The sequence below is a fragment of the Lichenostomus cassidix genome, chromosome 5 (genome assembly GCF_008360975.1).
Source record: "Lichenostomus cassidix isolate B80296 chromosome 5, HeHo_3.0, whole genome shotgun sequence".
Lineage (NCBI taxonomy): Eukaryota > Metazoa > Chordata > Aves > Passeriformes > Meliphagidae > Lichenostomus > Lichenostomus cassidix.
The window spans coordinates 22,841,334-22,867,786 of NC_139486.1; the positions used below are offsets into that span (position 1 = coordinate 22,841,334).

The 26,453-nt window shown below is 55.7% G+C and overlaps 2 protein-coding genes across 7 annotated transcripts; both read left to right on the top strand.

The window, feature by feature from the left end:
* The first annotated feature begins 6,576 nt into the window (after nt 1-6,576).
* Nucleotides 6,577-16,978, top strand: PGF (placental growth factor). 6 transcript variants are annotated; one of them, XM_085061780.1, is made up of 7 exons: nt 6,583-6,794; nt 6,961-7,000; nt 7,654-7,850; nt 9,263-9,339; nt 11,007-11,036; nt 11,126-11,145; nt 11,911-16,978. In XM_085061780.1, exons 1-7 carry the CDS (start codon nt 6,729-6,731, stop codon nt 11,973-11,975), a joined length of 495 nt encoding a protein of 164 aa, XP_084917906.1. In that variant the 5' UTR covers nt 6,583-6,728; the 3' UTR covers nt 11,976-16,978. The 6 variants fall into 6 exon arrangements, 2 of the variants coding, with proteins under 2 accessions (XP_084917906.1, XP_084917905.1); XM_085061779.1 differs by having other exon boundaries at nt 6,588-6,794; nt 11,126-11,188; XR_014852542.1 differs by having other exon boundaries at nt 6,577-6,794; nt 7,654-9,339; nt 10,902-11,036.
* Nucleotides 16,979-17,562: 584 nt separating this feature from the next.
* On the top strand, nt 17,563-25,457 carry RPS6KL1 (ribosomal protein S6 kinase like 1). Its single transcript, XM_085061775.1, has 10 exons — nt 17,563-17,981; nt 18,268-18,389; nt 19,227-19,319; nt 20,126-20,173; nt 20,848-20,980; nt 22,472-23,380; nt 24,205-24,294; nt 24,442-24,524; nt 24,809-24,904; nt 25,022-25,457. Exons 1-10 carry the CDS (start codon nt 17,744-17,746, stop codon nt 25,130-25,132), a joined length of 1,923 nt encoding a protein of 640 aa, XP_084917901.1. The 5' UTR covers nt 17,563-17,743; the 3' UTR covers nt 25,133-25,457.
* The last annotated feature ends 996 nt before the right edge of the window (nt 25,458-26,453 follow it).

The window sequence follows — 26,453 nt, forward strand, 5'->3', positions numbered from 1 at the left end:
GCAGTCACAGATGTAGAGGCAGGAATGATTCTGCTGAAGGGAGCCCAAACCAGTGTTTTGTGTGTGCTACAAGGGAGAAAGTAGGTCACTTAGTAAGTGAAGGGGGTGGAAATGATGAGCTGTACTAAGTGTGGAATGCATGTTTAAAACTCAGGCTTTCAGGGAAAAAAGACAAAAAGCCCAAACAAACAGCTGGTGATCAAATGCAGGTACGTGAATAGCTGGAAAGCTGAGCTCTGTGAGTTTGCAGACGCACGCACACTTTGTCTGAGTCATCAGCAGTTTTGGCATGCTTGAAATTCGCGTCTGACCCTGCAGGTACCAGGGCAAGTGTTTTGCTGGTCTTCACTGATGACCCTGGTAGCAATTGTCTCCTAAACTGGTCATCCTCAGGAAAGCCTGGCTGCCATGACTGCCTGGGTGGCCAAGGAGAAACAGGCAGGGTTTACTAAAGGGAATAACAGGATGGACACAATACCTCAGGTTAGCAAAGGATTTGCTAACTGTAGCTCCTGGCTTGGTCACCTGTGTGTATGTGTGCTTGTCTCTGCCTGGAAAATGGCTGCTGTCTCATCTTCACATCAGCACAGCACACACAGGCAGGCTGAGCCCATAGCCAGACTCTTGTGGTACCAATGGAGTCCACAATCCCTATGGAAAATGAGTAGGCAGTTCTGAATACGGCCCAGGGACTGTCACTCCTGCCAGCAAGTTAGTAATTTGTGCCCCTCTCCTTTTAGGAGCCTTAAAAATAGAGACCAAGGCTGGGAAGCATGAAGGTTTTTCTAGGGCTTGTGGAAGCAGCCCAGGCTGGGCTGCCTCTTGCTCTTCCCAGCCCCTGGGAGAGGCATGGGAAGCTGGTGTCCGAATGCCTGCCCTGGATGTGGAGTCTCACTCGTCGGCTCATTCATCTATGGCAGTTGCCCAGGTCTCCTCTCGTGATGCAGGCAGCTGAAGGCAGCTGGTTCAAAGGCCAGGCTGGTCAGGAAGAGGTGAGGGAAGTGTGGGAAGTCACTGCATGTCATGTAGGAAAACAAGCTGTAGTAAGGGATGAGGGAGCATGACACAGAGCTGGGTGGGAGCTGTTGTCCTCAGCATTGCTATTAGCGTCCTGGACCTTCATACCCTGAAAAAGCATTGGCTTTTTTTGCTGCCACCAAAGACAGAAGTGTTCAGAAAGCTCAGTGGCACCATGCAGGTGTTGGCTGTGGCCCTGCCAGCACTTTGAGGGTGCATGGCAGTCTGGCTGGGCCACAGAGGAGGTGGTGCAGGGGGCTCATCCCTCCAGGCTGGCTTCAGAGAAGCCCTGGAAAAAACCTGGTGTGGCTGCCGGAAGCCAGGCCCTTGGGGTGAGACAAAGTGTGGCCTGGATGCTTTGTGGTCACCAAGGGGTCCGTGACACCAGCAGTCTGGGCTGCTTCCTGGTCACCAGCCAGCTCCCCGCAGTTCCTCTGCTCACGCGCTCCCGGTGCTGCAGCTGGTCCCAGGCTCGCTTTGCTCATTGTCTGCTGCGGGTGATGGCAGCTATTCAGCGGCTGCCAGGTTTCAGGGAAAGGGAGAGATGAGCCACTCCTCCACCCACATTCTGGGAAAGCCTCTGGGATGAAGTCCTGCCGACACACACGTTCACTCTCCTCAGCAGGGAGAGTGTGCTGTGGAGCTTATATCCCCCTCAGCCCACATCCCACCTCCCCCCCTTATCAGCAGGAGTGATGCTGGGGAGCAGAGCTTGGAAGCAGCCCTGGCCGCTGCCCTGTCCCACACAATAGTGGAGTCTGCTACTCTCCGTCTCCTCGCCTGTTTGCCTTCCAGACCCAGGCAGAGTCTCGCCATCACTATTATTTTGCTTTGTGTCAATATTATGACAACTAAAAGCAGGAGAACTGCATCCACATGATAAGCAGCCAGAAGCTCTGGGCTGGGTGTGGATCGGGTTCCAGTTTGGCAGGGGAGAAAAGTGGCTGGCAGCCCCTGCCCACTGACTGGTTCGGGTGGGAAAGCTGGGAAGCGAGGGGCAGCAGCAGCAGAGCAGCAGTCAGCTCGTGCCTGTGCGCCTCTCCTCTCTGTTCAGCGCTCACTGCCCTTTCCCCAGGGTAGATGAAACATGATAAATGTGCAGAATATGCGTGGTTCTCTGGTGGAAATGTAGCCTCTGTCTCTTTCCTGAGGAGAGGGCTGCTCAGCTCCTGCTCCTGCTCAGAGAGTCTCACCCCTCCCATGGCTGCCATACCCTGTGTCTCCACCCCATGCAGGCCCAGGGTGTTCCATCTCTGCTGGTGGCAGAAGGTCATGCACACTGCTGCACCAGTCCATCCTGGCTGCAGCCTTGTTTTTCCCAGGCACGGCACTCTACAGCTGCTGGAGAGAAATTCCTGCAGGCTTTCTGGGGCTTGAAGGCTCAGCTCCCACCCAGAGCTTCAGGAGAGGAGCTTGGACAAAGCCGGGTGAGCTGTGCTGTGGTTACTATGTCTTTGCTTCCTGCTCTGGTCTCTCAGCACCTCGTGTTCATGGGGCTGTTGTTTTGGCACAGTAACTGCACTTGCTGTCAGGGCTGCTGACAGAATGCTTACCTGTAGGTACCCACGTATTCTTGGGGCTGTGGTTTGGCTCTCCAGTGGCTCACCCTGCTCCAGGGCTGTGCTTTTCTGCAAACACCCGTGGCCTGGCCAGTCCCTGCAGCGTGGGGCTGCCCAGACACTGGCCACTGAGCGCTAAGCTGAGTGGCACTGGGTCTGTCAATGTCGACCTGTTCCTGGAGCACTAGGTGGATGAGGGCCACGGCTTCCCAGGACTTGGGTCTGGCAGTTTCAGGGACGTCCTTCTTTGCAGCCTCATCCCCGCCCCCATGGGGGATTTAAGCCGTGTCTGAAAGCAGTACCCAGGCTTGCCACAGATTCCCCTTGCCTGGGTCCTCTGCCTGGAGCTCTCTCAGGCAGCCCTGGTGCTCATCCAATGCCCCCCCAAAACTCACGTCTGACCTCGGCAAGCCCCCAGTGCCTGTGAGCCATGGGGAACAGAGCCTGATGTCCCAGGCACGGGGCTGGACTGTCAGGTGCCTGCAGTTTTGGTTGTGGGTCCCCAGGGAGGCTGAGCTCCCCTCCCCAGGAACCAAAACAAACAGCAGAGTTCCTGCCACGTGCGGCCGGGGCTGACTAAGGCCGGACGCTTCCGCCTGCGCGGGCAGCAGCGGCCGGGGCTGCGAGCCACCACCGTCGGGGCGCACGGCCTGGCCCATTTCCCCCTATTGTCAGCCTCCCCCTTAGCAAACACATCCCCCTGCGCACCTGGGCTGGGAGAGGCACTGACGCCACCACAGCCAGCCGCCGGGGACAAGGGATGTGCTGCCGAGGGCATCTCTCAGAGCTGCCGCAGCACAGCTCTGAGGAGTCCTTCGGGGACCAGGTGCCCCAGACAGGTTCTTTGCAAGTTGTTTGCTTGAGGTACAACACTGACCATTCAGGGCTCACTGGTGCAGCCCTGCTTGCCTGTAAGGGCACTGGAGAGCCCTGCATTTCTCAGAAGTCAGCAGCAGTCTCCCAGCAGAGAGGCCTGGGTTCCCTGTGCCAAGAGGCTGGAGCTGAGGAAGCCCCAGCCTGACCATTCCCATCCTCATGCTCACCGTGGAGAAACAATCTGGAGATGATTGACCTGGTTTATCCCAGTACTAGCTATGGACTGGCTCACTGATAGTGGAGCTTAGGAGACTCCCTTAGAAGAGATCATAGGACCCGGGAAAGCAATCAAATGAAACTACGAGGGTGAGACATGGGGGCTCTGGGATGATGGGCAGGTGTGAGGAGCCCAGTGCCTTACATCTTCATGCTGCTTTGGCCTTGGGAGTCCCATCACAGTGCAAGACATAGGGAACTGCTGGTGGGGTTCTTGCCCACTGGGGTCAAACACAAGAGGGTGACATGATACAGGCGCGGGATCATGGAGAGTTTGGCACTTCTGTTGTTGGAAGCCTATAGCTATGATGAGACTGACTCCTGTGGCCTAAATAGCAGCAGAACAAAAATCATGCCCTGAGGATTTCAGAGGTGTTCTCTGAGGGTTTCAGGGGTGACACAGGTGATCCTGGCTACAGTTGGTTTAAGAATGATGCAGGGGCAAATTTTTGTTGGGTTCTTTCCGTGTGAAATGCCAGACGTGGGATTTTGTAGGGGATAAGATGCCTGTGAGAGAGTTCTGATGCTAAAATGGGGCTTTTTTACAGAAAAGATCTTAGAGAGATCTTTAGAGGGATCTTTCCCTCTCTTTAGAGGGATCTTGCCTGCAATGAGCAGGGTGGGGTTTTCCAGGGAAGAGAGGATGCTTTGGGATCCTTCAATGCTCATGGGCAGCCAGGGGCCCTGCTCTTGCCCCTCACCTAGAAGGTGTAGGAGACATGGAGGTGACCCTGTTCCCTGGCAGGGCTGTGCCATGGCATGCTTGCAGCTGGATGCCAGGGCTTGCCTTCCCCACCGGGCTGCCAGGGCTCACCCGCAGCAAGCACACACCATCATTCCCCACCCACCTCCTTCCCCAGCTCTGTGAGCAGGGCAGGGAGGTGGCACAGGCAGGCAGTGGCATATTCGAGGTGATGCTCTCAGTCAGCAGCCACTGCATGGGGCTCACTGCAGGCAAGGCATCTGTTCTTTAAGGAAATGTCCCTATTTTTCTTACGTCCCAGACTGGTTCCTTGAGCTTCCTCTGTCCCTTGTTCCCAAAGTGCGTAACTCTGCTCCCCAGAGCTGAGTGGGAGGCGGTGCTAGGGACATGCTGGTGCATTTATAGCACCGACCTCCAACCCTATCCTGCAGCTGGGGAAGGGCAGATTTGGCCTCTCAGGAAGGAGCATGGCAGAGGGGAAAGCAAGCAACTGTGGCCCCAGCCAGTTTGATGTTTCTCCCATATGCAGGAGGATGTTGCTGATCACAGGTTACCGATGTCCAAATATTATTTCTCTTCTCCTGTCTCTGTTCCAAGCTGCCTAGAAAGTGGATGCTCATCCCAGGAATGTAAACTCTGCCCAAGGCCTCTGAGGAAATCACTTCAGACCAGGAACAGGACTGCACTAGGCAATTAAGGGCTGGTCTCCCCAGCCACATGGCTCCTGGGGGAGAGCCCTTTGCTCCAGCGCCAGAGGCTGGCCTTGTGTCTGAGAGGTGGCCCCAAAGGACCTTCCTGCAAGGACAGGCATGAGGCCCCATGTGGTCACGGTCTTTGCAATAACAGGATTCTGTCTGTCCAGTGAGTTGGCAGCAGCTGCTGTTCAGGGTGGCCTCTGCTCTTGGATGAGAGGAAATGCTCCCTTCACCCCCATCTCACAAGCATCCCCAGGGAAGTGGGGAGGGGGTCCCCTTGGCCCAGGAGGGTCTGTAGGGTGGCAGTAGGCATGCTCCAGTCATCACATTAAGGATGTTACCTGCTCTTTGCTGCCCAGCCAGGGGCAAGAGTATGAACAGGCGCTGAACACCACCACAGCAGCCCCCGGCAGCTGCTGAGCTGGTGCTGTGCCGCTGAGTGATGAACTGCAGCACACCCACCCCGCGGTGGGGCTGAGATTTCTGTGTGCTTATCTCTGCAGCATCTCCATGCTAATTTGCCAGGCCTTGCTCCAGCAGCTTTCTCACACATTCAGTGGTACCAATGCCTAGAAGCTCCTGACAGAGCCCAGCTCCTGCTGACGCCTGAGTCACTGCCACCTGCATCACCCAACGGGGCTGAGGACAGACAGCTGGCATGTCCTGCCTGGGGACAGATCCCACAGGGCTGGGAGCAGGCCACTGGCATCCTCATGCCGCAGGAACAGACCTCACATAGTGTTGGGTAGGGAAGCCCTGAAGCAGCCTCCCCACTCTCCCAGGAGGACAGAAACGTGAATCCTGGCACGGACACAGAGCCTGTTATTTCCCTCGGACCTGCATCCCACGGGGGATCGTGTTGCCTGTTGGTATCTCATCAGCCTCCCATAGTTCCAACTTCCCTGGCTACTGGGGCTTAAAAATAGAACAGAAAAGGCCACAGAGCTCCTTTGGGTTGGCAGCAGGGTTTGACCCCAGACCTGCTGTGCCCCCTTCCCTTCTGAGCTGTAGACTAGAATCGGGATGCTGTCCCTGAGGCTAGGGGGCCTGGAAACCCTCTGACAGGGGTCCAGCGGCAGGGGCTGATGGAACAGGCAGGGGCAGCTTGAGAGGGAAGGGGGTGGGTGGGCACTCAGGGGATGTCTGAGTGGGAACAGGGCATCAGTAGGGAAATTGAGAGGATGGGTGGGAAAGGGGCTGTTCTATGGGCTCAAGAGAACCAGGTGGGCACAGAATTGCTGGATGGGCATGGGGCAGCAAAAACAGCAAGCCCAGAAGCCCGACACAGCCCCGGGGCTTCCCGCCGGCCGGGGATTCACCGGGCACAGGCCGGTGAATAGAAGCGCCGGGGCAGCCCAGTGGAGAAATGGCCGGAGGCGGCGTGGGGGCGCGGGAGGAGGGGTCTCCGCCAAGCCCGGGAGCACCAGCCGTCCCCGCGGCCGCCGGGGCCGGGCACCTGCTCCCGCCCCGCGGCGGGGCCGGGGCGGGGCGGCGGCGGGGCGGCGGCGGTGAAATACGGCGGCGGAGCGGAGTGCGCTCCCATGGCCCGGCGGCGGCGGAGGCGGCACGGCAGGGCCGGTGGCCCGGCGGCGGGGCGGCATGCCGGGGGCGGCAGGGCGGTAGCGGCGGCGCCGAGTCGGTGCCGGGGCGGCGGGAGCGGCGATGCGGCTGCTCGGCGCCTTTCTGCGGTTGCTGGTGGCCGGGACGCTGGGGGCACCGCCCGCCCCGGTGAGAGCCGAGGGGCGGGAGGGGGGTCGGAGCGGGGGCAGCCCGGTCCCCCGGTGCCGCTGCACCGGGTGGCCGTGACGGCTGGGACAGCTCCTCCCGGCGCTGGGCGGTGGGCGGCGGCTCGCCCCATGCCGCCTCGCCAGCGCTCGCCTTTCCCTCCCTGCAGGCCCCGGAGGTGCGGGGGACAGCCAGCGCGGAGTCGCCCGGTGAGTTGGCAGTGGGTGGCCGCCGGTGTCCCGGCTGGGAGGGGGCGGCAACCCAGGGAGGGCTTCGCGCAGAGCCGGGGCACGCTCGGTACCACCCGGAGCTGTGTCACCTCCGGAGCCCCGCAGCGACAACCGGGGAGGCAGCGGGGAGCTGTGCCGAGGCTCGGAGCAAGCAACCTGATTCCCGCAGCCCGCCCCGGGCGCTTGCGGCACCGGGCACCGGAGCGGAGCGCAGCCCTATACCTGGACTGCCGCCGCTCCGGTACCAGCATGGGGGGTCCCTGATGGGAGCACTCCGCTTCAGCTCTCCCTGCTGGGAAGTCCCAGGGGAGGGCTGTCTGCCCGAGGGAGGTTCGAGGAGCGGCAGATCCCCTTCTCGGCGGAGGCCGGGGGTGAGCAGAGTGCCTGGGCAGGAGACTGAGCTGGCGGGCAGAGGGAGACAGAGCCTATCGGGGTGGCTGTGTAAGCCCCCGCACGGTGCTGTGCACAGTACCGTGATGGACTTACTGAGAGCACAAGCAGGTCCTTGGCATTCCTGTGCCCGTGATGGCTGCAGGACCCCACCGCGGCCGCTGTACCTGCCCCGGCAGCGGCCCGGCTGGGCTCTGCCTCTCTGGGCGCCTCCTTAGAGTCCCTGCCCCTGTCTCTTGCAGTCCTGACCTTTCGGGAGATCTGGAATCGTAGTTTCTGCCGGCCTCTGGAGCAGCTGGTGGACGTCATCACCGAATTCCCCAACGAGGTGGAGTACATTTTCAGACCCTCCTGCGTCTCCCTGCAGCGCTGTGGAGGCTGTTGTGGGGACGAGGGTCTCCGCTGCGTCCCCGTGGAGACAAGCACGGTCACCATGCAGGTACGTGCCGCTGCCGCGGGGCCGTGGCTGTGCCGGAGAGGTTGTGGGCTGCACACCCAGCGCCGGGAAGGTGAACTTGCAGCTTTGCATCATCTAAACATTGTAGCAGTGTGGCTAGCAAGGAGGGGATTTACAGCTGCTCAAAAGCATACCAAGTCAGTAGGGTCGCTCTGCCTGCTGTTTGGGCTTGCCTCTGAGGCCAGGTGTCACCCCTGGTGGTACTGGCCTCACTCCCTGCTTCCCCGACTTCTCTCTGTGTGGTCTGTCTTGCTCATTGCTGTCATCTTTCCAGACCTTTCCTGTCCTGTGGTGGGGTTTGGGGGGTGTTCCTGTTGCCCTGATTGCCTGAAGCAAGTGCTGTCCTTTAACCGAAGGCAGGAGTGAGGCTCTCCTATGTCAGGTGATGCTTGGGGTGGTGCTGACTGTGAATACCCCCACGCTGGGGCATGGTGAGCATGAAGGCAGCTGCATTTTCAGTTGCCACTGTGTGAGCTGTGGGGTGGGAGATCCCGGGCAGTTCAACTCTTCTCCATGTACCAGGCAGCAGTTGTCCTCACACTGCAGCTCTTGCACTGAACTGCCAGAGATCAACCTGCTGATGCTGCAGAGAGCAGGAAAAAGCTCTACTTTGTTACAGATGATGGACTCGGGAGTGCCTGCAATAAATCACCAGTGGTTTTGGTCCCTCTGTGTTGGAAGGCAGGATGGCAGTGTCCAAAAACTCTTGGCTGAGGTGGATCCAAAGCCTGATGTGAATAGGAAGCAACTCCCCAAGCACAGGTCTCCCTCTATGGGAGGGATCCTGCTGCTGTGTACAGTGTGGCAATGTGAGACACTTCTGCAGAGGCTAATGTGGATCACACCAATGATGAACATACCCTGTGAGGCTCTTGGATGTCCAACCTGAACTTCAGGCTGGGCTGTGGAGTGACATGTGACAGGGCAAATCCTGTACCTCTGGACTGGGGAGGCACTGTGGTACTGACTCCAGTCAATTCCCACTCAAACTGTAGGAAAGGGGTCCAGGAGGAGACAGCAGCAATGGAATTGGTGTGGAAAACATGACTGGGGGGATATTTCTGTCAGAGAAGGGAGATGTGCAAAGTGGTCAAATATGTGAAAGCTCGCCAGAAAGGCAGACTGAAAAATCTTGTCTAAGGCTGGGGAATTTTAAGACCATGGGACTGAAACTAAAGCCCTGAAGACACTAGCAGAGCTTCCCAAGCTGCCGGGGCAGCTGGGCCTGGCCGATGCTGCCTACGTGTGGAGGTGGAGTCTCTGTTGTTGGAGGTCCCGAGGAACAGGTTAGACATGCATCTTCCCGAGAGGCTGGGGTGGCAAGGCAGTGGTGCAGGAGCCCTTCCAGCCCCTTCCTGCTTCTGCCTGGGAAGTAACCTTTGCTCCTCTTTCAGCTCCTGAAGATAAAGCCAAATGGGGAGGCACCCTATGTGGAGATGGCGTTCACCGAGCACAAGCAATGCGAGTGCAGGTAGGGACTGCTGGGCTCCAGCAAGAGCAACCCAGCCACCTCACCCTGTGTGTGGAACAGGGATGCCCTGTGGGCACCCTGGCTGTGCTGGCACCCCTTCTTGCTGTCTTTGCACTAGAATTTGCAGGTGCTTATGGCCCTTGTTCAACTGCAGTCTGCACCACATCTCTGCACCTGCTCTCCGCAGCCAAGGGGGTGTGTGGCATTGTGAAGACAGGTCAGGCACCACGCACCATCTGCAGGGCTGTGCTCCTCATCCCTGCAGCTGCCTTGGCATGCCTGGCAGATGCTCCTCTAGCCAGAGGATCTGCCTGTGGGTAATGGAGCAAGGCTCGTGGCTCTGAGGCAGGTGTTTCGTGTGTGACAGCACGTCCAAGGTGGTGGCTCAGCGGGGAGCTCCATGGCTTGGCATGCCTGAGTGTGACCATGGCCCAAAGAGAAAGCTCAACAGCTGAGTCTTGGGCCACCATTAAGGTGGCCCTTTGGGAAGCAGAGGTTTACATCCAAGCCAGCAAATGGAAGCTTAAAACACAGAGTGTCAACCTGGCCTGCGTAAGCAGTGGTGGCCTGGAATGGATGTGCAGCACCAACCTGCCACAGACTCCTGGCACCTAGTCAACCCCTTGGGGTGCTCACTGTGTCCCCAAAGTGGTGAAAGCCTGGGTAGGACAGGGCCATTGCCTGAGGACTGCAATGCTGCGGGAGCAGCTCTGCTGCTGCCTGCAGCTGGTCCTTGCCATAGAGACTCTCCAGCATTTCCTCTGTGGGGGGTCCTGGTAATCACTCTCCATCATGATCCAAGGGTGATTTAGTATTGCGAAAACTGGGGGATGAGTGTGCTGCTGGGCAGCCATTAGACATGATCCTTGCCTGGAAGAAGAGCCTGAGGATCCCTGGATTGGTATTCCCCTGCAGTTGTATGAGCAGCTGTACTGGAGCAGACCTAGCTCCACGCTACCTCTGGAGCGTCTGTCAGTGGATGCAGAAAGGGGAGTGGGAAGAAGCACATGTGTTACTTGCCTCCTTTTCTGCTTCCAGCTATTTTCCATGCAGGGAATTTCCTAAGCCTTTTGTGGTTTTCCTACTTAGGGTAACTCCCAGGGGATCTCCTATGAGCGCTTGTGCAGGCTGCTTTCTGCAGCAGTTTTTGGCTTCTCCCTAAGCTGCTTTCCACACCTGTACATTGCTCCCTTTTGTAGTTTAGTGTAGGCGTGGTGGATGTCCTGGCCGTGACCCCTACAAGGGGCATGTCATGCCTGAGAACTACTGCTGAGACTTTGAAGCAGATCCCCATGTTTGTTACTCAGGATGTTGCACCTTGTTTAACTACAGGATGTGAAAGCTGTCATTGAGAGCAGCTAAGACTGAACTTGCCCTTCCCATCCTCATTGGCAAAATGTCACATTCCCAGAGTAGTCACCCAAGCTGACTAGCTGTCTCTGCTGCTCTGCCCCTTTGCTGTCTCTGCCTTCTCTTTGCCTACTGCAATCAGCTCCTAACTGAGGAGTTGATAAGGTCAAGAGAAGTGACATTGGGTCTGTTTTAAACATGAATGATAACAGGTAGATTGTGCTGTGCACTGGAGCATGTCAATGGACCACCTCCTGCAGCTCAACATGCAGCACTGCCCAATAACCGCTTCACTCTGTCTTTTTCCCACTCTGCAGGCCCCGGCAGGACCTGATGAGGTTGGGAAGGTAAGTGATATAGGGGTGTTGTTACTGGTTGGGATTGTGGTTCTCATCTCCCACACATCATCTCTTCTTGTGGTACTTTCCTTTTGAAGGAGGAGATCCAAGGGCCGAGGTAAGAGAAGACAAGACAAGAAGGGACGGAAAGACTGTGAACTGTAAGTGAGCAGGGGCAGGTATGGGTGGTGTCTTCTGGGTTAATTTCCTTGGGATGAGCATCTTCATGAAGCATTTAGATCTTTACTGACACTGCTACCAGCGAAGGGTTTGTGCAGAGCAGACACAGAAGAAAGGAGGGGATAGTGGGTGGCTGTGGAGAAACAGGCCTTTTACTGAAGGCTCAATAGATACTTGGTAGTCTCCTGGCTCAGCAGCTTAAAGCTGGGCAGAATGGAAATGGATGGACTGTGTGACTCGATGGTGCTTAGCTCTATTGCCATCACAGACAATGCTGGGTTTCCTGGATCCATGAATTTCCAGTTTCAGCCTCATCTTGCTGCCAGCGGTGTCCTTACTGCTGTCCTTGACTGATTGTTGTTTGGGTTACTGTACTCTTTCCGTCCTTTAACTCACTTTCTCAAACTGCTTGCTGTAACAGCACAGGCTGGACTCGTGGCACTTTCGAGGCATGACACCTGTGGCTGGCACTTTATCATTTTCCCCTTTTGTCTGAAGCCTGCTCTTGGGGGCTCAGCCAGCACCATCCCCACCAGCCTCTCTTCTCCCCATGAAGAGGCTGCCTGCAGTCCCTGCCCCTGCAGTTCTGTGTCAGAGTGGCCAGGCACAGAGAAGGGGATCCAGGGCAGAGCAGGTGAGCGTGAAGTTCCAAGTGTCTTTCCCATGCTGGCAGTGCTCACCCCGTGTCATGCTCTCTTTGCAGATGTGGCACACCACGCAGGTAGCCTCTGCCCTGTCCCCAGCCTCGCTCCCACCACCTGGGTTTGAGCCAGCTGCCTTTCCCCCCAGCCTGGGCGATTTGCAGAGTCATGTCCCTCCAAGCTGCAGTGGGGAGCAGGACTCCGGCACGGAAGAGCTGACTGTACTCTTGGTTGGCCCTGGTGGGAATACAGCCTGGAACCAAGGACTCCCTTGCCCCATCTGCCCCGTTGGCAGCAGGACAAAAGGACCTGTGATCGGGCCTAGAGCTGAAGATGAGGAACTCAAGCAGTGTGTTGGTGTTCGAGGACATCCTTGGGGCAGTGAGGAGCAGAGCTGGTGGACTGGAACTGGCTGGGGAGGGCAGCATGATGTGGGAGTGAGTGGAGATGTCTCACAAGGCTGCAGCTGCAAATCTCTGTCCTGCCAGCACTCTGCAGCTGGGAAAGAAGGAAATCTGGGGCAGGCAAGGCTGCAGGGCTGCATCCATCCTAGCTTTGGCACAGCTTTCCCCTAGCTAGGGCAGCCTAGGCAGGTGCCAGGGAACTTGCCTGGGAAGCTGTTCTGGTAGGTAGCTGTTCTGGGCTCCTGCTGTATTCACAGCCACATCCCAGCTTTGCCCTGCTCAATAAAAGCTGGTCTGGCGTGGGAGCTGGCAGTGTGAACACTCCTATCTGCTTTCCAGCAGCTGCAGGCAAGGAACTTTCCCATGGGCACCCTCTCAGGCTGGAGGAAGGCAGTGACCCAGGGCCTGACTCCATCACCAATCCTCCAGCACCCAAGGGACTGCCCTTGGTGTCATGCTGGAGATGGGCAACCAATAGGTTGCTCCCCAGGCTGAGGACTATCCATGTTCAGTTGGGTGCTGGGACACTCTTGAGGGAACTGCCCTTCTCCACACCACAGTGTGGGACTGGTACCTCTCCCTGTTCACCATCCTCATCCTGTTCTCACCACAGTCTGAATGTCTGGCTCAGTGTTCTGTCCTGCCTGGCAGGGCTAATGCAAAGTTTAGGGCAGTGGGGGGCAGGCTGTCCATGGGCCTTCCCACTCAGGAAACACCCCACCAAGGCTCATTTACCTGACATGGGGACAGGCTGGCCTGGGGCCCCTGTCCCTTACTGGGAGTACCCTTGGGGTATAAGGAGCCAGTGGCCCTCATGGAGGTGGTTGTGGGTACTGCTATTTCCTGCTTTCCCCACTCAGCCAGCTCTCTGCCCAGGTCCAGGGAGAAGCCACAGCCCCTGATTTTCCATGCTTTAAGCAGTTCTCATGGGGCTTTTCCTGTCTCAGTTCCCACCCCTTCTGCAGGGAGTCTGGGGCTCTCTGCTAAATGCATCCCATGCTGGTCTGTGTAAGCCATACCCTGGAGCAGTGCATATAGCTGGAAACTCTAGGGATGAGTTGGGACCAGCATGTTTGTGGGGCACCCCTGGCACTGGGTTAAAACAAAATCAAGGGTCACTCTTGAAAGTTCAAACAGAAGACTGGAGGGCAAGATCTGCAAAGGCTTCATGGTTACACTTAGATGATGGGACTTGTGGTTTATCCTGGTCTGAGGAACAAGAGCGGAGCCTAACGTAGCAGGATTTGGGTTCCACAGCTCCTTCCCACATTTGACAGGGCTGCCTGTAACAGGGGTTACATTATGACTCCCTAAGCCATAATGCTGGTGTTGCTTGAGGCTGGCATAAGGTCGTGGGGACAGGCAGGTCCCTGTCAGGGAAAGCTGGCAGTGGGTGTTGAGGCAATGTGAACCTCCATACTGCCACCGTGTAGCAGGGAATGGACTGGGTGAGTCATACGTGTGCAGCTGGGCATATTCTTCAGGAGCTTGCTGGATCTCTTTGGATCCCATTCCCAGTTCTGGCATCCACAGTATCTTGGGCCATCACCTACATGGGCTTTGCCTCAAAAACAGCCCATGAAGTTCTTCCTTCACTACCTCATGGATGAGGGGAACTGCTGCTCCCCTTCCCACATCACTCAGAGTCTGTGTGGACCATGTGGTGGCCTGTCCTGGGCCACACAGGCCTTCCCTATCACTATGTGTTATTTCTGCCTGGCTGGCTGTGCTCTGAGACCAAAGAGAACCCTGTGCAGCACTTGAAGATGCATGTGATGGTTTCTGTATTGTTTTTAATACCCTGGTAGTATTAAACCTTTAAAAAAGGAAGTTACATAAATCCAAGTATATTAATTAATAAAAATATGTTTATCAAGACTGACGATTAGGATTAAAACTAATCCAAACACACTAACTTACAGTTGCTTTTCCAAACAGTTCCTGGTATCTGATGTCATCTCTTTGGCTGCTGCCTGGCACTGAGATAGTCCAGTGCTAGCTGTGCCCATCAGACATGGCAGGGCCAGGCACCTGCCTTGCACAGCCACTTCGTGTTGCTTCTTGCCCTCCATCACCTGAGCCTCCTGGGTGCTGTGTGTGGCCTTGTCCCCTGCTCCTCCTGTGGCATGGGGCATTGGACAGCAAGGATGTGGGAGCTGGGTGGGATGTGGCTGTCCCACTGCAGCAGTGAATAGCTGGGGCAGGGCAGGAGCAGGCGAAAGCATCACTTACACAAGAGGTTTGGGAGCTGGATCTCCAGCTGTCAGGGCTCCCTCTAGCTCCATGGAGGTAATAGGAAACCAGTGAGTCCTAGCATGAAGTTCTTGTGACTGCTGCAGGCATCACATGCCCAGGGAAATGCTAGCTCCTTTCCCTACCCCTTGCACAGAGGACAGTCCTGGGACCTTCCTCATCCCAGGGTGGCAGGGACTTCCAGCAGGACATCACAGCCAACAGAGGTATGAGGGTCAGGGTGGGGGCCTGCTGCTCTGAGAGGCAGAGCGGGCCTCCTGGCCTCAGGACTTGTATCCAACACCCACATTTCCTCTCAAGGGGACCAACCACTGTCTGCCTGTCCCTCCTCTCTGTGCTCCCAGTAGTGGCTTTTTTATACCACTAGCTCCTGGCAGCCCTCCTTGGCCACAGCAGACGTGTAAGCACTCTGACAAGGTCAGCTACATCTGCAGAACCCCATGTCCCCCAGGCACTGCAGAGTGGGGCTGTAGGAGACTGGTGCCCTTGTAAAGGGACCCTGACAGACCCCAGCTCCTCCATGGACAGGCAGAAAACCTGATCCAGCCCCAGTGCTCCCAATCCCCTCATCTTTTCTCTGCCTGTGTATCCCTTGCAGACAGGCAGCTGTCCCATGGGAGCAACACACCACTGGGTTATCAGCGTCCCTGGGCTCCCTGTGTGTTCCAGCCTTACAGAGCAAAGGTTTGTTTAATGAGGCTTTAGGAGCCAGAGCTGCAGTAAGATGGTTTTGGAGGATAGTTGTAGGGACATAAAACATAAATGCACCTGGCCTTATGCACAAGGAACAAAATATTAAATTTTTGGGAAGTAACTGTAAAGGTGATGTGGAGATCAGCCCAGGGTTCCCTCCTGATGTAGTATTGTAGCTGATGAAACCCGGATGTTAAAACTTCACTGATAACCTCTGGTTTCCCTGGTTGTAGGATGACACCAGAGTGCTGCCTCCCAGCAGCAGTCATGCCAGTGCAGGTCTCCTACATGTCCCTGCAAATAAAGAAGCATTGAGGTCCTAACTTCTTGATTGTGACTTACAAGGCTTTTGCATACTCACAAAGTTTGGCATAATCCTTCTGCTTGTTGCAGCCAGTGGTGGTTGCAATCTCAGCATGTTTTAAGCTTTTGCCAGCTCTTGTGCATCAATTTTAGTCTGTGAGAAAAAAAGGCAGCTCTCACTCCTCTCCATGGTGTCTATGCTAGTTTTGCTTTGGCAGTTCCCACTTCCCAACAAGGACCACAAGCTCTTCAACAGGTTAATCTAAAAGTAATCCCCCAAATTTAATGTCCTCTGTCGAGCACTGACATGCAAACCTGGAAGCCCACAGGTAAAGGCAGCTGTGCCTTGGGGCTAGTAAGAGTCTTCTTCCCTTGCAAGGCTTTTTCTCACAGGAACATTCTTTGGCTTACTCTCTGCTGGCCACTTCAGAGGTGTTTGATGACGACCTTCACAGAGTTTTGTACCTTCCCAGCAATTCCTCTTCACACATCTCTCTACCACCATCACCTCAATATCCAAACCACTCTACAGATACATTGTGCTGGATTTTGTTGTTTACCTGTGCTCTCTGTTCTCTCCAGGCCCACATAGATCTGCTGAAGTTGTCTTACAAAGCAGATGGCTTTGCATCCTCCTAGACCTGCCCTCTGAGGCAGTTAATACTTTCATACTCCCAAAGAAATGGTCCTTATAAGAGAGACAGTGTTTTGTTGTTGAATGCTGAGCCGAGCTGGGGGCACAGGCTTTACTGTCCTGTTCTGCTGTTAAAAGACTGGGCTGTGCAAAGAGCTACCCAGGGGACCTGAGCCTGGGGACATCTCCCACCACCAATGTGTGCAGGGTATGAAGTAACCACAGGTCAGCCACAAAGGGGTGGCCCCTCTGCCAGTCCCACAGCAAGCACCAGCTCCAGCAGGCACTGAACACAGTGTCTGACCAGACTGGTGTGGCTGTGATGGCACAGCACAAGGCCAGCTCCTGACAGAATGAAAACCCTCATCTTAGGATCATTTCCTGTTGCAATGGGATATGCCCATAGGTTAGCAGGGGATGGATAAAGATGCAGGTGCCTCCCTCTTCCCAAGCAATCTTAGCACAGTTTTTCTAAGGATATCCCTTAGATTTCATTCTAGTCCTCCTGCCTTTACAGGTCCCCTGCCACCTCTCTGGTGAGGCAGTTATTTAATCTGGGACCAAGCATCCCACAGACACAGCAAACCAGCTGGCCAGCTGGCATAACCACTTCAGTACTCCAGGTTCAGCAAATCTCCTTCGCTAATAACTGCAGTGATCTAGCAGGCCCTGCAAGGCTTCCTGACCTTCCAAGAGAAAGCCAGGCCAGGAAGGCAGGAATACATGTTTCTAGGATAAGCCAAAGACTGATATTTTCCACATACAAAGCATTTGTTAACCACCAGATGGGATCTTGACTACGCTGTCATTTTGTGGCACCTCAATGCATTTGTGCTGATGTTCCCTGTTCTGTACATATTGTATAAGTTCATAAAACCCAATGAGTCTGCAAGAGCTGGTAGAAGGGCTGGCTGAGAGCCCAGTGTCAGGGCCAACGGCACCCACTTGAAAGATGAAATCAGGAAGAGCCAGAGGTACCCAGGGCTGGCCACAATGAAGTGGCAAGACATCCATCACCTTAACTGTGGCAGTGGGGATCTGCTGGAGCGGGTGCAGCCATAGGACGGCTGACAGAGACAAAGGCTAATTAAAACACAGCTAATTACGCGTTACGAGAGGAAGGAAACGCGGCTGCAAAGGCGGCATTTAATGAACGGGAGCTTGGTTAATTAAAGGCAATTAATGGTGAGTAACGATGACAATGAAGCAAGTGGAATGACGGTGCTCACCGCCCGTTAACGGAGCGGTGGAGCGCCTGCCTCGGGCGGGGGCGGGACCCCGGCGGGGGGACACGAGCACAGACCCCGCGGGGGGCGATGATGATGATGATGATGATGATGACGACGACGACGACGACAACGATGATGATGATCGCGATTATCTCATCCGCGGCCAATCAGCGCCGCCCGCCCCTGCCGCGCCCCTGCCGCCCCGCCCGGCGGCGCCGGGGGATGCTGGCCGTCGCGCTGCCCAGGTGCGGGACCGCGGGGCCGGGGGCCGTGCCGGGGGGGCCGCGCCGGTAAGCGAAGGGCCCGGGGCGTGTGCCGCGCCCCGGCTGACCCCGCGGCCCCTCTCCCGGCGGCGCAGGGCGGCGGAGGGCGCGGGGCCATGAGCCGGGCGGAGGCCGAGCCCTGCTCCCGGGCGCTGGCGCAGGCCCGCGTCTACCTGGGGCAGCTGCGGAGCCGCGTGGTGCCGGCGGGGCCCGAGGGCGGCGGGCGCCGCGACTACCTGGTGGAGGCGGCGCGGCAGCTGCGGCTGGCGCTGGAGCGGGACGTCAGCGAGGACTACGAAGAGGCGTTCAACCACTACCAGAACGGCGTGGACGTGCTGCTCCGCGGCGTGCAGGGTGTGTGCGGCCGCTTGGGAGCGGAGAACCGGGGCACCCCTCCGGGGACGCCAGCCAGGGGATCAGCGCTTTCACGTCGGGAGTTCCGTGAGGCGCGGAGAATGATAAGGGGACGGGGAAATCCCTCTAGGGAGTGTGATGAGGGCACTGGGGCATCTGTCCAGGGAGTGCATCCCTACCGGGAGAAGGGTGAGGGGGGCGGGGGCATCCCCCTGGCGACTGTGGCCAGGGCATCCTTCCGCGGGCGTGCCAGACCCCTCACACCCACCCTTTGCACCCACCGCAGTTGACCCCAACAAGGAGCGTCGGGAGGCCGTGAAGCGGAAGATCACGCAGTACCTGAGGCGTGCCGAGGAGATCTTCAACTGCCACCTCCAGCGGGCCGGGGGTGACAGCACCACTGCCACGGTGAGGGGCACGGGTGGGATGGCAGCGGTTCTGTGACACTGGGAAACGGGGGTGGGAGTGTGGACACGCAGATAAAGCAGCCCCAGTGGGCTTCCTTGTCTGCTTCTGCCAGATGCCACGCTAAGATGGTGTAGAGAAAATGGCAGGTACGTCAAGCTGCAGAGTGTCCTGGCTTGCCAGTGGTTGCAAGGGAGCTGGCAGCTCTTCATCCTGCCCGAATCAAGGAGCTGAGATGGGCCCAGATTGCCTAGAGTGCTTCCAGGACCCCATCCTCCAAAGTGTGTATACTTAGCTTGCTGCCACCACAGTGAATATGGACATTTTTGTGGAGACTGAAGCCACTGCAGGGAACCACCCTGTCAAATGTTTAAAGTGTCATCTTCCCTGTCATTGTTCCCATCTGTATGGAAACCAAAGACAATGGCTGCTTTCTGTATTGTGGGAAGGAGGTGGTTAAAGAAGGGAGAAGGGAGCGAGGCGAGGCAGGGTAGGGTCAGGGCCTAGTGGGAAGAATGTGGGGAGAAAGACTACCTTCCATACAGTTCCCCTTAGTGTTAGTGTTGAAACAGTCATGGTCTAGCTACAAATTTAGGTGTGAATTTTGCCTCTGCTGCAAGTGCAAACATTCCCTAAAATATTTAGAAATCCAGGGGTTGGCCAAGAAAATGGTCCAGCTGTTGTTAGAAATGAATCATGGCCATTGGAATGTTGTCTCTGCATGTTGACCAGCTGGGCAGGATTGTTGCCTCTTCTGGAAAATGCAAGGACTTTTTCACCCACTGTCGTGGACAGCAGCATTTCTAAGCCCTTCATCCTTCTCCTCTTATCACCTTGCAGGGCTACAGCAGCCTTCGCTTCCGGCCGATCAGGACACTGAGCTCGGCAGTGGAGAACCTGAGACGGTGTAAGGTTGTGGGAGTGATTGATAAGGTAATGACTTGACCTGGGAATGGGGGTGAGGCTGGGGTGGGACCAAAGGGAGCAAAAGCTGGAGGGTCCTAGCACCTGGAATGGGGGTGCCAGCCCTCAGCACATCCATCAAGTAACATTGGGGTATCCATCCACACCATTCCCACCAAGAAAAATTCACAGGAGAGTATTCTGCACCCCTTAAGGAGTTAATTGGGAAATCTGTTAATGTCCCTATTACTTTTGCTTACCAGAGCTTCCAAGATGTTTATGTATCTGGTTCTTTCACACATATGGAATTGTGCTTGATGCTCTGGTGCCATGATGGTGGACCCCAGTGGATAATCTGGACTTCAGCAGAAGCTGAGCTATCTGGATGAATAAACTAATTAGAAGTTCATTATCTTGGAGTGAAGATGCCAGGCTTACTGTACCCACACACGCACTGCATGTTGCTCTCCACTGCCGTTTGCACATCTCAGTTTGACAGGACTGATGTGATCCTCCTATCCTGCTGAGGTCCAGGTTTGTGCCCAGCACACCCTGCAGAGCCCCAAAAGAGCACTGTGAAACCCTGCAGTGTGGAGGAAGCAAAACTGGCATGGGAGCCACCTCTTGGTTTAATTAATTTTCTGCTTCCTTGCTGCCTGGCTATGGCCTTGCTAATAACCTGTGTTTTGTCTTTCAAGAGTAGGGGTCTGAGCCCCACCAAAGTCCTCCTGAGGGGTGGGAGTTTGTTTCAGTTTCAGGGTTGAGTCCCTTGGGTCATTCCTGTAGGCTGTGTGTTGGGTCACTGCTTCTGACCAGTACTGTGTGTACTGTCCCAGGTGCAGATTGTCCAGGATCCAGCCACTGGTGAGAGCTTTATACTCAAGGTGGGTGTTTTCAGTTTCATCTGCCTGCTTCTCCCTCTCAGGCTGGGGCCACCTTGTCCAAGCAGATGGCAGCCTTTTGGCTGCCTCAGCCATTTTCTGTGATCAGAGGGGAAATGGTTTATCTTGGTCATCCATGTCTCTGACTTGTAATGCTTCAAGGCCATGTTAATCTGGGTCAGCTCCTGAAACAGGTTGTGGGTGAGATGTGCTCAGTACGAGTCCTAGAGTATTTTTCAGTGCCCTTGGAACTAACAATGAGGGACTTCAATAATGGGACAAGAAGGATCTGGCATGAGAGGGAGAAGCATCATTTCCAGGGGAAGAGGAGAAAGGGCTGGGATGGCAGGTTCCTGCCTGAAGGGAGCAGGGTGGTTGCAGAGGAGTCACTGCTCTGGACCAGCTGTGCCCTCTGGGTCCTGCAGTGCAGATGGGGAGTGCCTTACCTTGGCAGAGCTTTGCAGAGCACTGCCTGATCACAGCTGGGGACTGACAGACTCCATATGAGCCACAGGTTTGCTCAGATGGGGAGCTCCATCACAGATCACGGGAGCAGCCATGGGGCTTGGCAGAAGGCAAACTCCCTTTTGGCTGGCCTCCAGCCCTGCCAGGTGCTAGGTTGCAGGGAGTCCAAGTCCTTACCATGCTGTAACACCCATCTACCTGTACCTTCTCAGAGCCTCCCCAAATCCCATGTTGAGACTCGTGAGCGACAGACCATCATCCCTCATGGGGTCCCCTTCATGGTCAAGTTGTTGTGCTACTATGTGAGTGAGGACTCCATCTTCCTCCATCTTGAACACGTGCAGGGTGAGTGAGGACAGCCTTCCCTCCCATCTGTGAAGCATCCTGTTTATCCATAACCTTCCTTTCTTTAAAATCTGAAATATGTTTCTCCTACTATTTTGGGAGGGTTTTTTATGGTCATAGTGTAAGCCGTCTTCTTCGTAGAAGGGTGGTAGGTACCAGGGCTTGGAGACTCGGTGGACAGAACTGCTCAGCTGTGTTGGGAATTCCAGAGGTTTGATAAGAACTGACTGGGGGTGTAACCTAGAAATGGGCCTATGGAGACCTACAAGGAGAATGAGGTTGTGCGTGTGTGGGTGTTATATGGAAACCAGCCTTAGTCTTTAGAGAGATGAGCCACTGGGCCTCATGGGAGGGAGCAGTCATGCCTTTAGGTAAAGAAGTTGATGTGATTCAGCATCTTGAAAAGCAAAACCTCTTCATTTTACTGAAATTGGATATTTCTGAAATTGGAAAGTGTGATCTCACTTAGGTTTTCCAAGTGGTTATTGCAAGAGATGGCTCTGCAGCAGCAGAGTCAAGGGCCATAGCCACAGAAATGCATTGCCCCTGCTCCCACGTGGGGGTTGGCTGCCTGGGAAATCCCAGTATTGCCTGACCATAACAGTATGGTGATGGAAAATGAAGTGAGGTAGTTCACCTGAATGTTGCAGAACAAAACAATCTTTTGACAAGACCTTTATAAAACATTATTTTGGTTACAAAAGGTCACACTGGATTTTGAGAGCATACAAAAGAGAGGAGATGGAACATTAGGGACAGTGGGCATACTGGGGTTTGGGTATACTTGAGGCTTGTCCCAGATCCTGGTGAAGAAGTGTGACAAGGTGGAGGTTTGTCCCAAGGAGCTTAGTTACTCTCTGCTGGTTGAATAGAAGTGTAGGGAGCAGCATCTGGAGTCCAGTGATAACAAATGGAGGCTGATGTGTGTTGGAGAATAGGCTCAGCTCCTTGTGTGTTGCTGTAGGATGAGTTTACAGAAAGCAGCCAGCACTGAATGTAGTGAGGCTGGGAAGACTTGGCAGCATGCTGTGGTCTCCAGGGCTTGCTGCTCTGGCTTATTGCTGACCCTCATGCTTGTGCCATGCTGTAGGAGCTCTCTGTCGTCTCTGTCACATAGGAAGGAAAGGCTTTCAGGGAAAAGTGGGGATGGCAGTGGGATCAGGAGCATGTGTGCAAATGTGGCTTTTCTGTGACATGGAAGTGGCAGAGCTGGGATCAAGGAGACTGCAGAATGGGGAGAGGGCTGCTAAATGAGGTGGGAATGAGACTTCAGTGTGATAGGTCCTCGGGGAGGTGTGGCACTGGGCATGGTGTGCTTGTCGGGCTGGAGTGTATTCTGCATGGACTTGAGCTTTGTGCTGGGGAGATCAATGATGATCAATCACATTCCCACTCTGTGGGCCTTGGCCTGTGCCTGAATGGGCCATGTCCACCGTGGGATAACCAGGAATGCTTTCTGCCTCATCACTTGTTCTCCTTTCTGCTTTCCAGGGGGGACACTGTGGTCCCACCTCCGCTCCAAGTACTGTGTCCAGCAGGACTCTGCCGATTCAAACCCCATTGGCGCCCTGAGGGACCACGGCACAGAGGATGGTGTGGGAAACTCCCAGGCTGGCAGCCAAGTATCCGTCTTCCCTGCTTGGAAAGGCAGTGACCTCCCAGGCTCTGTGAACTACCGAGTATTGGGAAACACTGATGCCTCACTCCCTCAGGAGCAGTCCCTTGGCCCTGCAGACTCTGGCTCAGGGAACCACTGCCAGCTTCTCCTGGCTCCTGCCGGCAGTGTGAGGGCTGCATCTGGAGGACAGGATCTGAGTGTGACACAGGCTGTGTCCGGTGGTGTGGACCATTTTCCAGCAGCATCTGCCAAATGCCCTGGCCACCTTGCCAGCCAGGGCCTGGTTGTCTACCCATGGAATGATCTAACCAGCAGCACAAGCTGCAAATCTGAGAGAACAGCCTCACAACAAGGCCCCAGGCTTCCCCAGGGGCTTGTCCCTGTACCAAAGACTGTGAGAGGGGGCCAGCCAGGGGCAGGGCGACTGCCGACTCAGAAAGTATCTGAGGTTTCCCAGGCTCAGCCCCTCCTGACCTTGGCTGAGAGGCAGCTTCCTGCAGGAGCTGCCCTGCCCAGCTCTGGCAAACCCTGTGTGCCTGACCCAGCCGTGTGGGAGCCCTCGTGGGGTGCAAGCCTGACCTGTGGCCAGCTCAGCAAACAGCCACCATCAGGACAATGCAGGGCTTTGGCTTCCCATGGGCACAACCGGAGAGCATGGGCTGTAAAGGAAGAGCAGGTGCAGCTGTGGGCAGCAGAAATCCTCCTGGCCTTAGAGGGACTTCACCAACAGGGTGTATTGTGCCGGGACCTCAACCCCAGGAACTTGCTGCTTGATGCAGCTGGTAGGTAGTGCCTCATGCTGCTGTCCCGAAGAGGAAGAAGATGGTCTCTCAGCTGGGAGTCTGCTGCTTGCCTCATTTCCAGAAGATGTGGAATTTCTTGAGTTTGCCTTGCAGGGGGGTGGGAGTCTGGGACAGTTTGGGTATTTCTGAAATTAGAAAGTGTGATCTCACTTAGGTTTTCCAAGTGGTTATTGCAAGAGATGGCTCTGCAGCAGGAGAGTCAAGGGCCATAGCCACAGAAATGCATTGCCCCTGCTCCCATGTGGGGGTTGGCTGCCTGGGAAATCCCAGCATGGGGAAGCTGAGACCAGCTGAACTGTGCCTGAAGTTAGTGGGACTAGTGGGTTAGTTTTCCCCTGCTTAAAAGTAACTGCCTGCTGGGGGTGTTCTGGAGCCATCCCATCCCTCTTAGCCATGGGTACTGCTGTCAGTGCAAGTCCCTGCCCAGCTGGCAACATCTGGGACAAATTGGAGAGCTACAAATTGCTTAAGAAAAATGCAGAGAGTTTTGCAAGGCGAAAGCTAACCTTCTCCCGTCCACTTTAAAAGCATCTTTCCTCACCAGAGCCTGCTCTGACATCTGTGGGTTTGGAGCCCACCTGAACAGTCTCACCAGCTCCAAGTGCCTGTTGAGCATCTCGGGCAAGCACTGGGAGGGTGGGATGGTGCCAGGAGATACAAAGTGCCTCTGTGTTCAGGGCATGACAGGGGCCCAGTGCCCTGGCTGTTGACAGTGGTGGGGATATGGCTTGGCTTTGTGCTACGACCAAAATCCTTAGTCTTGTCCTAAACTCCCCACTTTTGTCTCTGATGCTGCTCTGCAGGTCATGTCCGTCTCACCTTCTTTGGCCAGTGGACAGAGGTGGAGCCCCAGTACTGCAGCCAGGCACGGGAAGAGCTGTACAGTGCTCCAGGTAAGGGATGTGTCCCCTGGCTTCTCCAGCTCTCTGCCCAGTGGCACCAGCTGGAGTGAGGGGGCTTCTGCAGACATGTGCCCAGCACAATGTGGCCACTGGTGCTCCCTGCCTCCATCTCTAACCCCTCTCTGTCTCTTTCTGCAGAAGTGGGGGGTATCGTGGAGCCCACCGAAGCAGCTGACTGCTGGAGTTTTGGCTCTCTCTTGTATGAGTTGCTGACAGGAGTGGTAAGAGGCTGAGGAGCTGTGCAAGGAGGACAGGGGAGAAGGAGGCACAAGGGCTCTCATCTGTGTAGGGCTGAGAGGGTGCCTTGTGCTGCTGGTACTTCTGGGCTTGGCCAGGTTGCTTTAGATGTGTGATTCTCCATGCCTGTGCACTGTCTCTGAGTGTTAAGGGCTCTGGCTTTTAAATTCTGCTGTGTAGGGCTAGGGTTATGTGGCAGTGAAGACACTACAGGGTGCTCCTACCTTCCTTAGTGCCTCTGCTTACCATCACCCTCTGCCTTCTGCAGCCACTCTCCCAAAACCATCCATCAGGGATTCAGCCTCACACCCAGCTGCATCTGCCAGAGGGCCTCAGCCTGGCTGCTACATCGCTGCTCACCGAGGTGAGAGGCTTGGGTGGATAGGAGGGAGAATGGTACTAGAGGTTGGGGAAAGGCAGGGCCCAGCCTGGATACCTTTTCCAGTGTCCCCATCTCCTGTCCCATTGCTTTTCTCTGCAGCTTCTGCAGTACAATCCAAAACGGCGCTTGGGCTCTGGAGGAGCTGGCATAACAAAGCTGAAGTCTCACTCCTTCTTCAGCACAGTCCCATGGAACAAGCTGGTGGGCTAGGCAGGCTGTCTTTCTCCCAGGGAGCTGGGCCCTTGACTGCTTCCCTGGCATTTGTGACCCCAGATAGCACTGGCAGCTCTACCTTCTGGGGAAGGTTTGCTCAAGGGCTGCCTGGAGGTGGAGTACTCACGAGGTTTTGCAGCCTTTCATATCCTTCTGTCTGCTTCTGTTTGTTGGCATCTCCAAAGAGGAGGTGGCAGGCTGGGCCAGGCTGTCTTCTCCAGGTCCTCCCTGGTGGGAAAAGGAACCTGGGTGCTCAGCCCCAGGAATAGGTGGTCCCATTCTTGGGGCATCCCTTGCTCAGCTCAGCATCCTGCCCTGGGACTCTCTGGTTTTTCTGCTGCTACCAGTGATCCCCCTGCTGTTACTTTTTGTGGTTTTCAAATGGAGCCCTTCTGGGCCCTGCTGGCTGGAGCCCGAGCCCGGGGTCTCTGCCCCTCCCTGACTGCATGTGTGTGTGTGTGTGACTCCTGCTGCAGGGGTGAGACAAGGGCGAGCCCTCTGCTCTTCTCCCCCTCACCCTCTGAAAAAAATAAACTACTCAGTATCGCTTGGAGAAGTGTCCTTTGTTTGTGAGCTGCACCAGCCAGGTGTAGGCCAAGCATGCTGAGCAATGGAGAGCCCCAAATCTGTTTCTCAGATCTGCCTGGGAGCCCTGGTTTGGTGTCACCCCCCAGCCATCAGCATCCTGCAGCCAGATCCCAGAAGGTGGCACTGCCTTTGTGCTCCTGCCTGCCTCACAGCCTCTCAGGTCTGCACAGCTGCATGGCTGCATCTCAGATTTGAGAGTAATGCACAGAATGCCTGGGTTTTCTTCCAGCCTTGCCTTTTGTCATCGTTACCTGCTGTGGCTCCAGCCTCCCATGCCTGGGCACTCCTTTCCACTGGCAGGACAGCAGCCCTTGGGCCGTGCATTGAGCATGATCATCCCTGGTAGACCAGTGAGGGCTTAAAGGAGTGAACTCTGAGAGCCAGCACAGAGGGAAGGAGGCCAAGTGTACATACATACAGGATGAAAGAAAAAGCAGCACGAACACATGTCTGCTGACAGCCCAAGGCAGAGGCTATTGTGCTCAGCTGTGCAAGTCAGAGCCACAGGCTGAAGGATGAGCTTGCAGTGGCAGCAGTGCAGTTCTGGTCCTCCTCTCCCAGCACTCCCTCATACTGCTCACTTAACCTCCGATAGTAAGGAATCGCTGGTACCAGCGACACTATAGCTAGCTGGTTCCAGCTCCTGCTTGCCCCCACAGTAACAGCTTGCTGGCTCAGCCTGGCTCTGAGACAGCAGCAGGAGTGCTCGTCCACCAGAGGGAAGCAGATC

Excerpts from the sequence above, each read along its gene's own strand:
- PGF (XM_085061780.1), top strand. The coding sequence starts at position 6,729 with ATGCGGCTGCTCGGCGCCTTTCTGCGGTTGCTGGTGGCCGGGACGCTG. Across the intron at positions 7,001-7,653 it reads AGCCAGCGCGGAGTCGCCCG|TCCTGACCTTTCGGGAGATC; the intron begins GTGAGTTGGCAG and ends TGTCTCTTGCAG. Across the intron at positions 11,146-11,910 it reads GAGGAGATCCAAGGGCCGAG|ATGTGGCACACCACGCAGGT; the intron begins GTAAGAGAAGAC and ends CTCTCTTTGCAG.
- RPS6KL1 (XM_085061775.1), top strand. The coding sequence starts at position 17,744 with ATGAGCCGGGCGGAGGCCGAGCCCTGCTCCCGGGCGCTGGCGCAGGCC. Across the intron at positions 20,174-20,847 it reads GTGAGAGCTTTATACTCAAG|AGCCTCCCCAAATCCCATGT; the intron begins GTGGGTGTTTTC and ends GTACCTTCTCAG. Across the intron at positions 24,905-25,021 it reads CTACATCGCTGCTCACCGAG|CTTCTGCAGTACAATCCAAA; the intron begins GTGAGAGGCTTG and ends TTTTCTCTGCAG.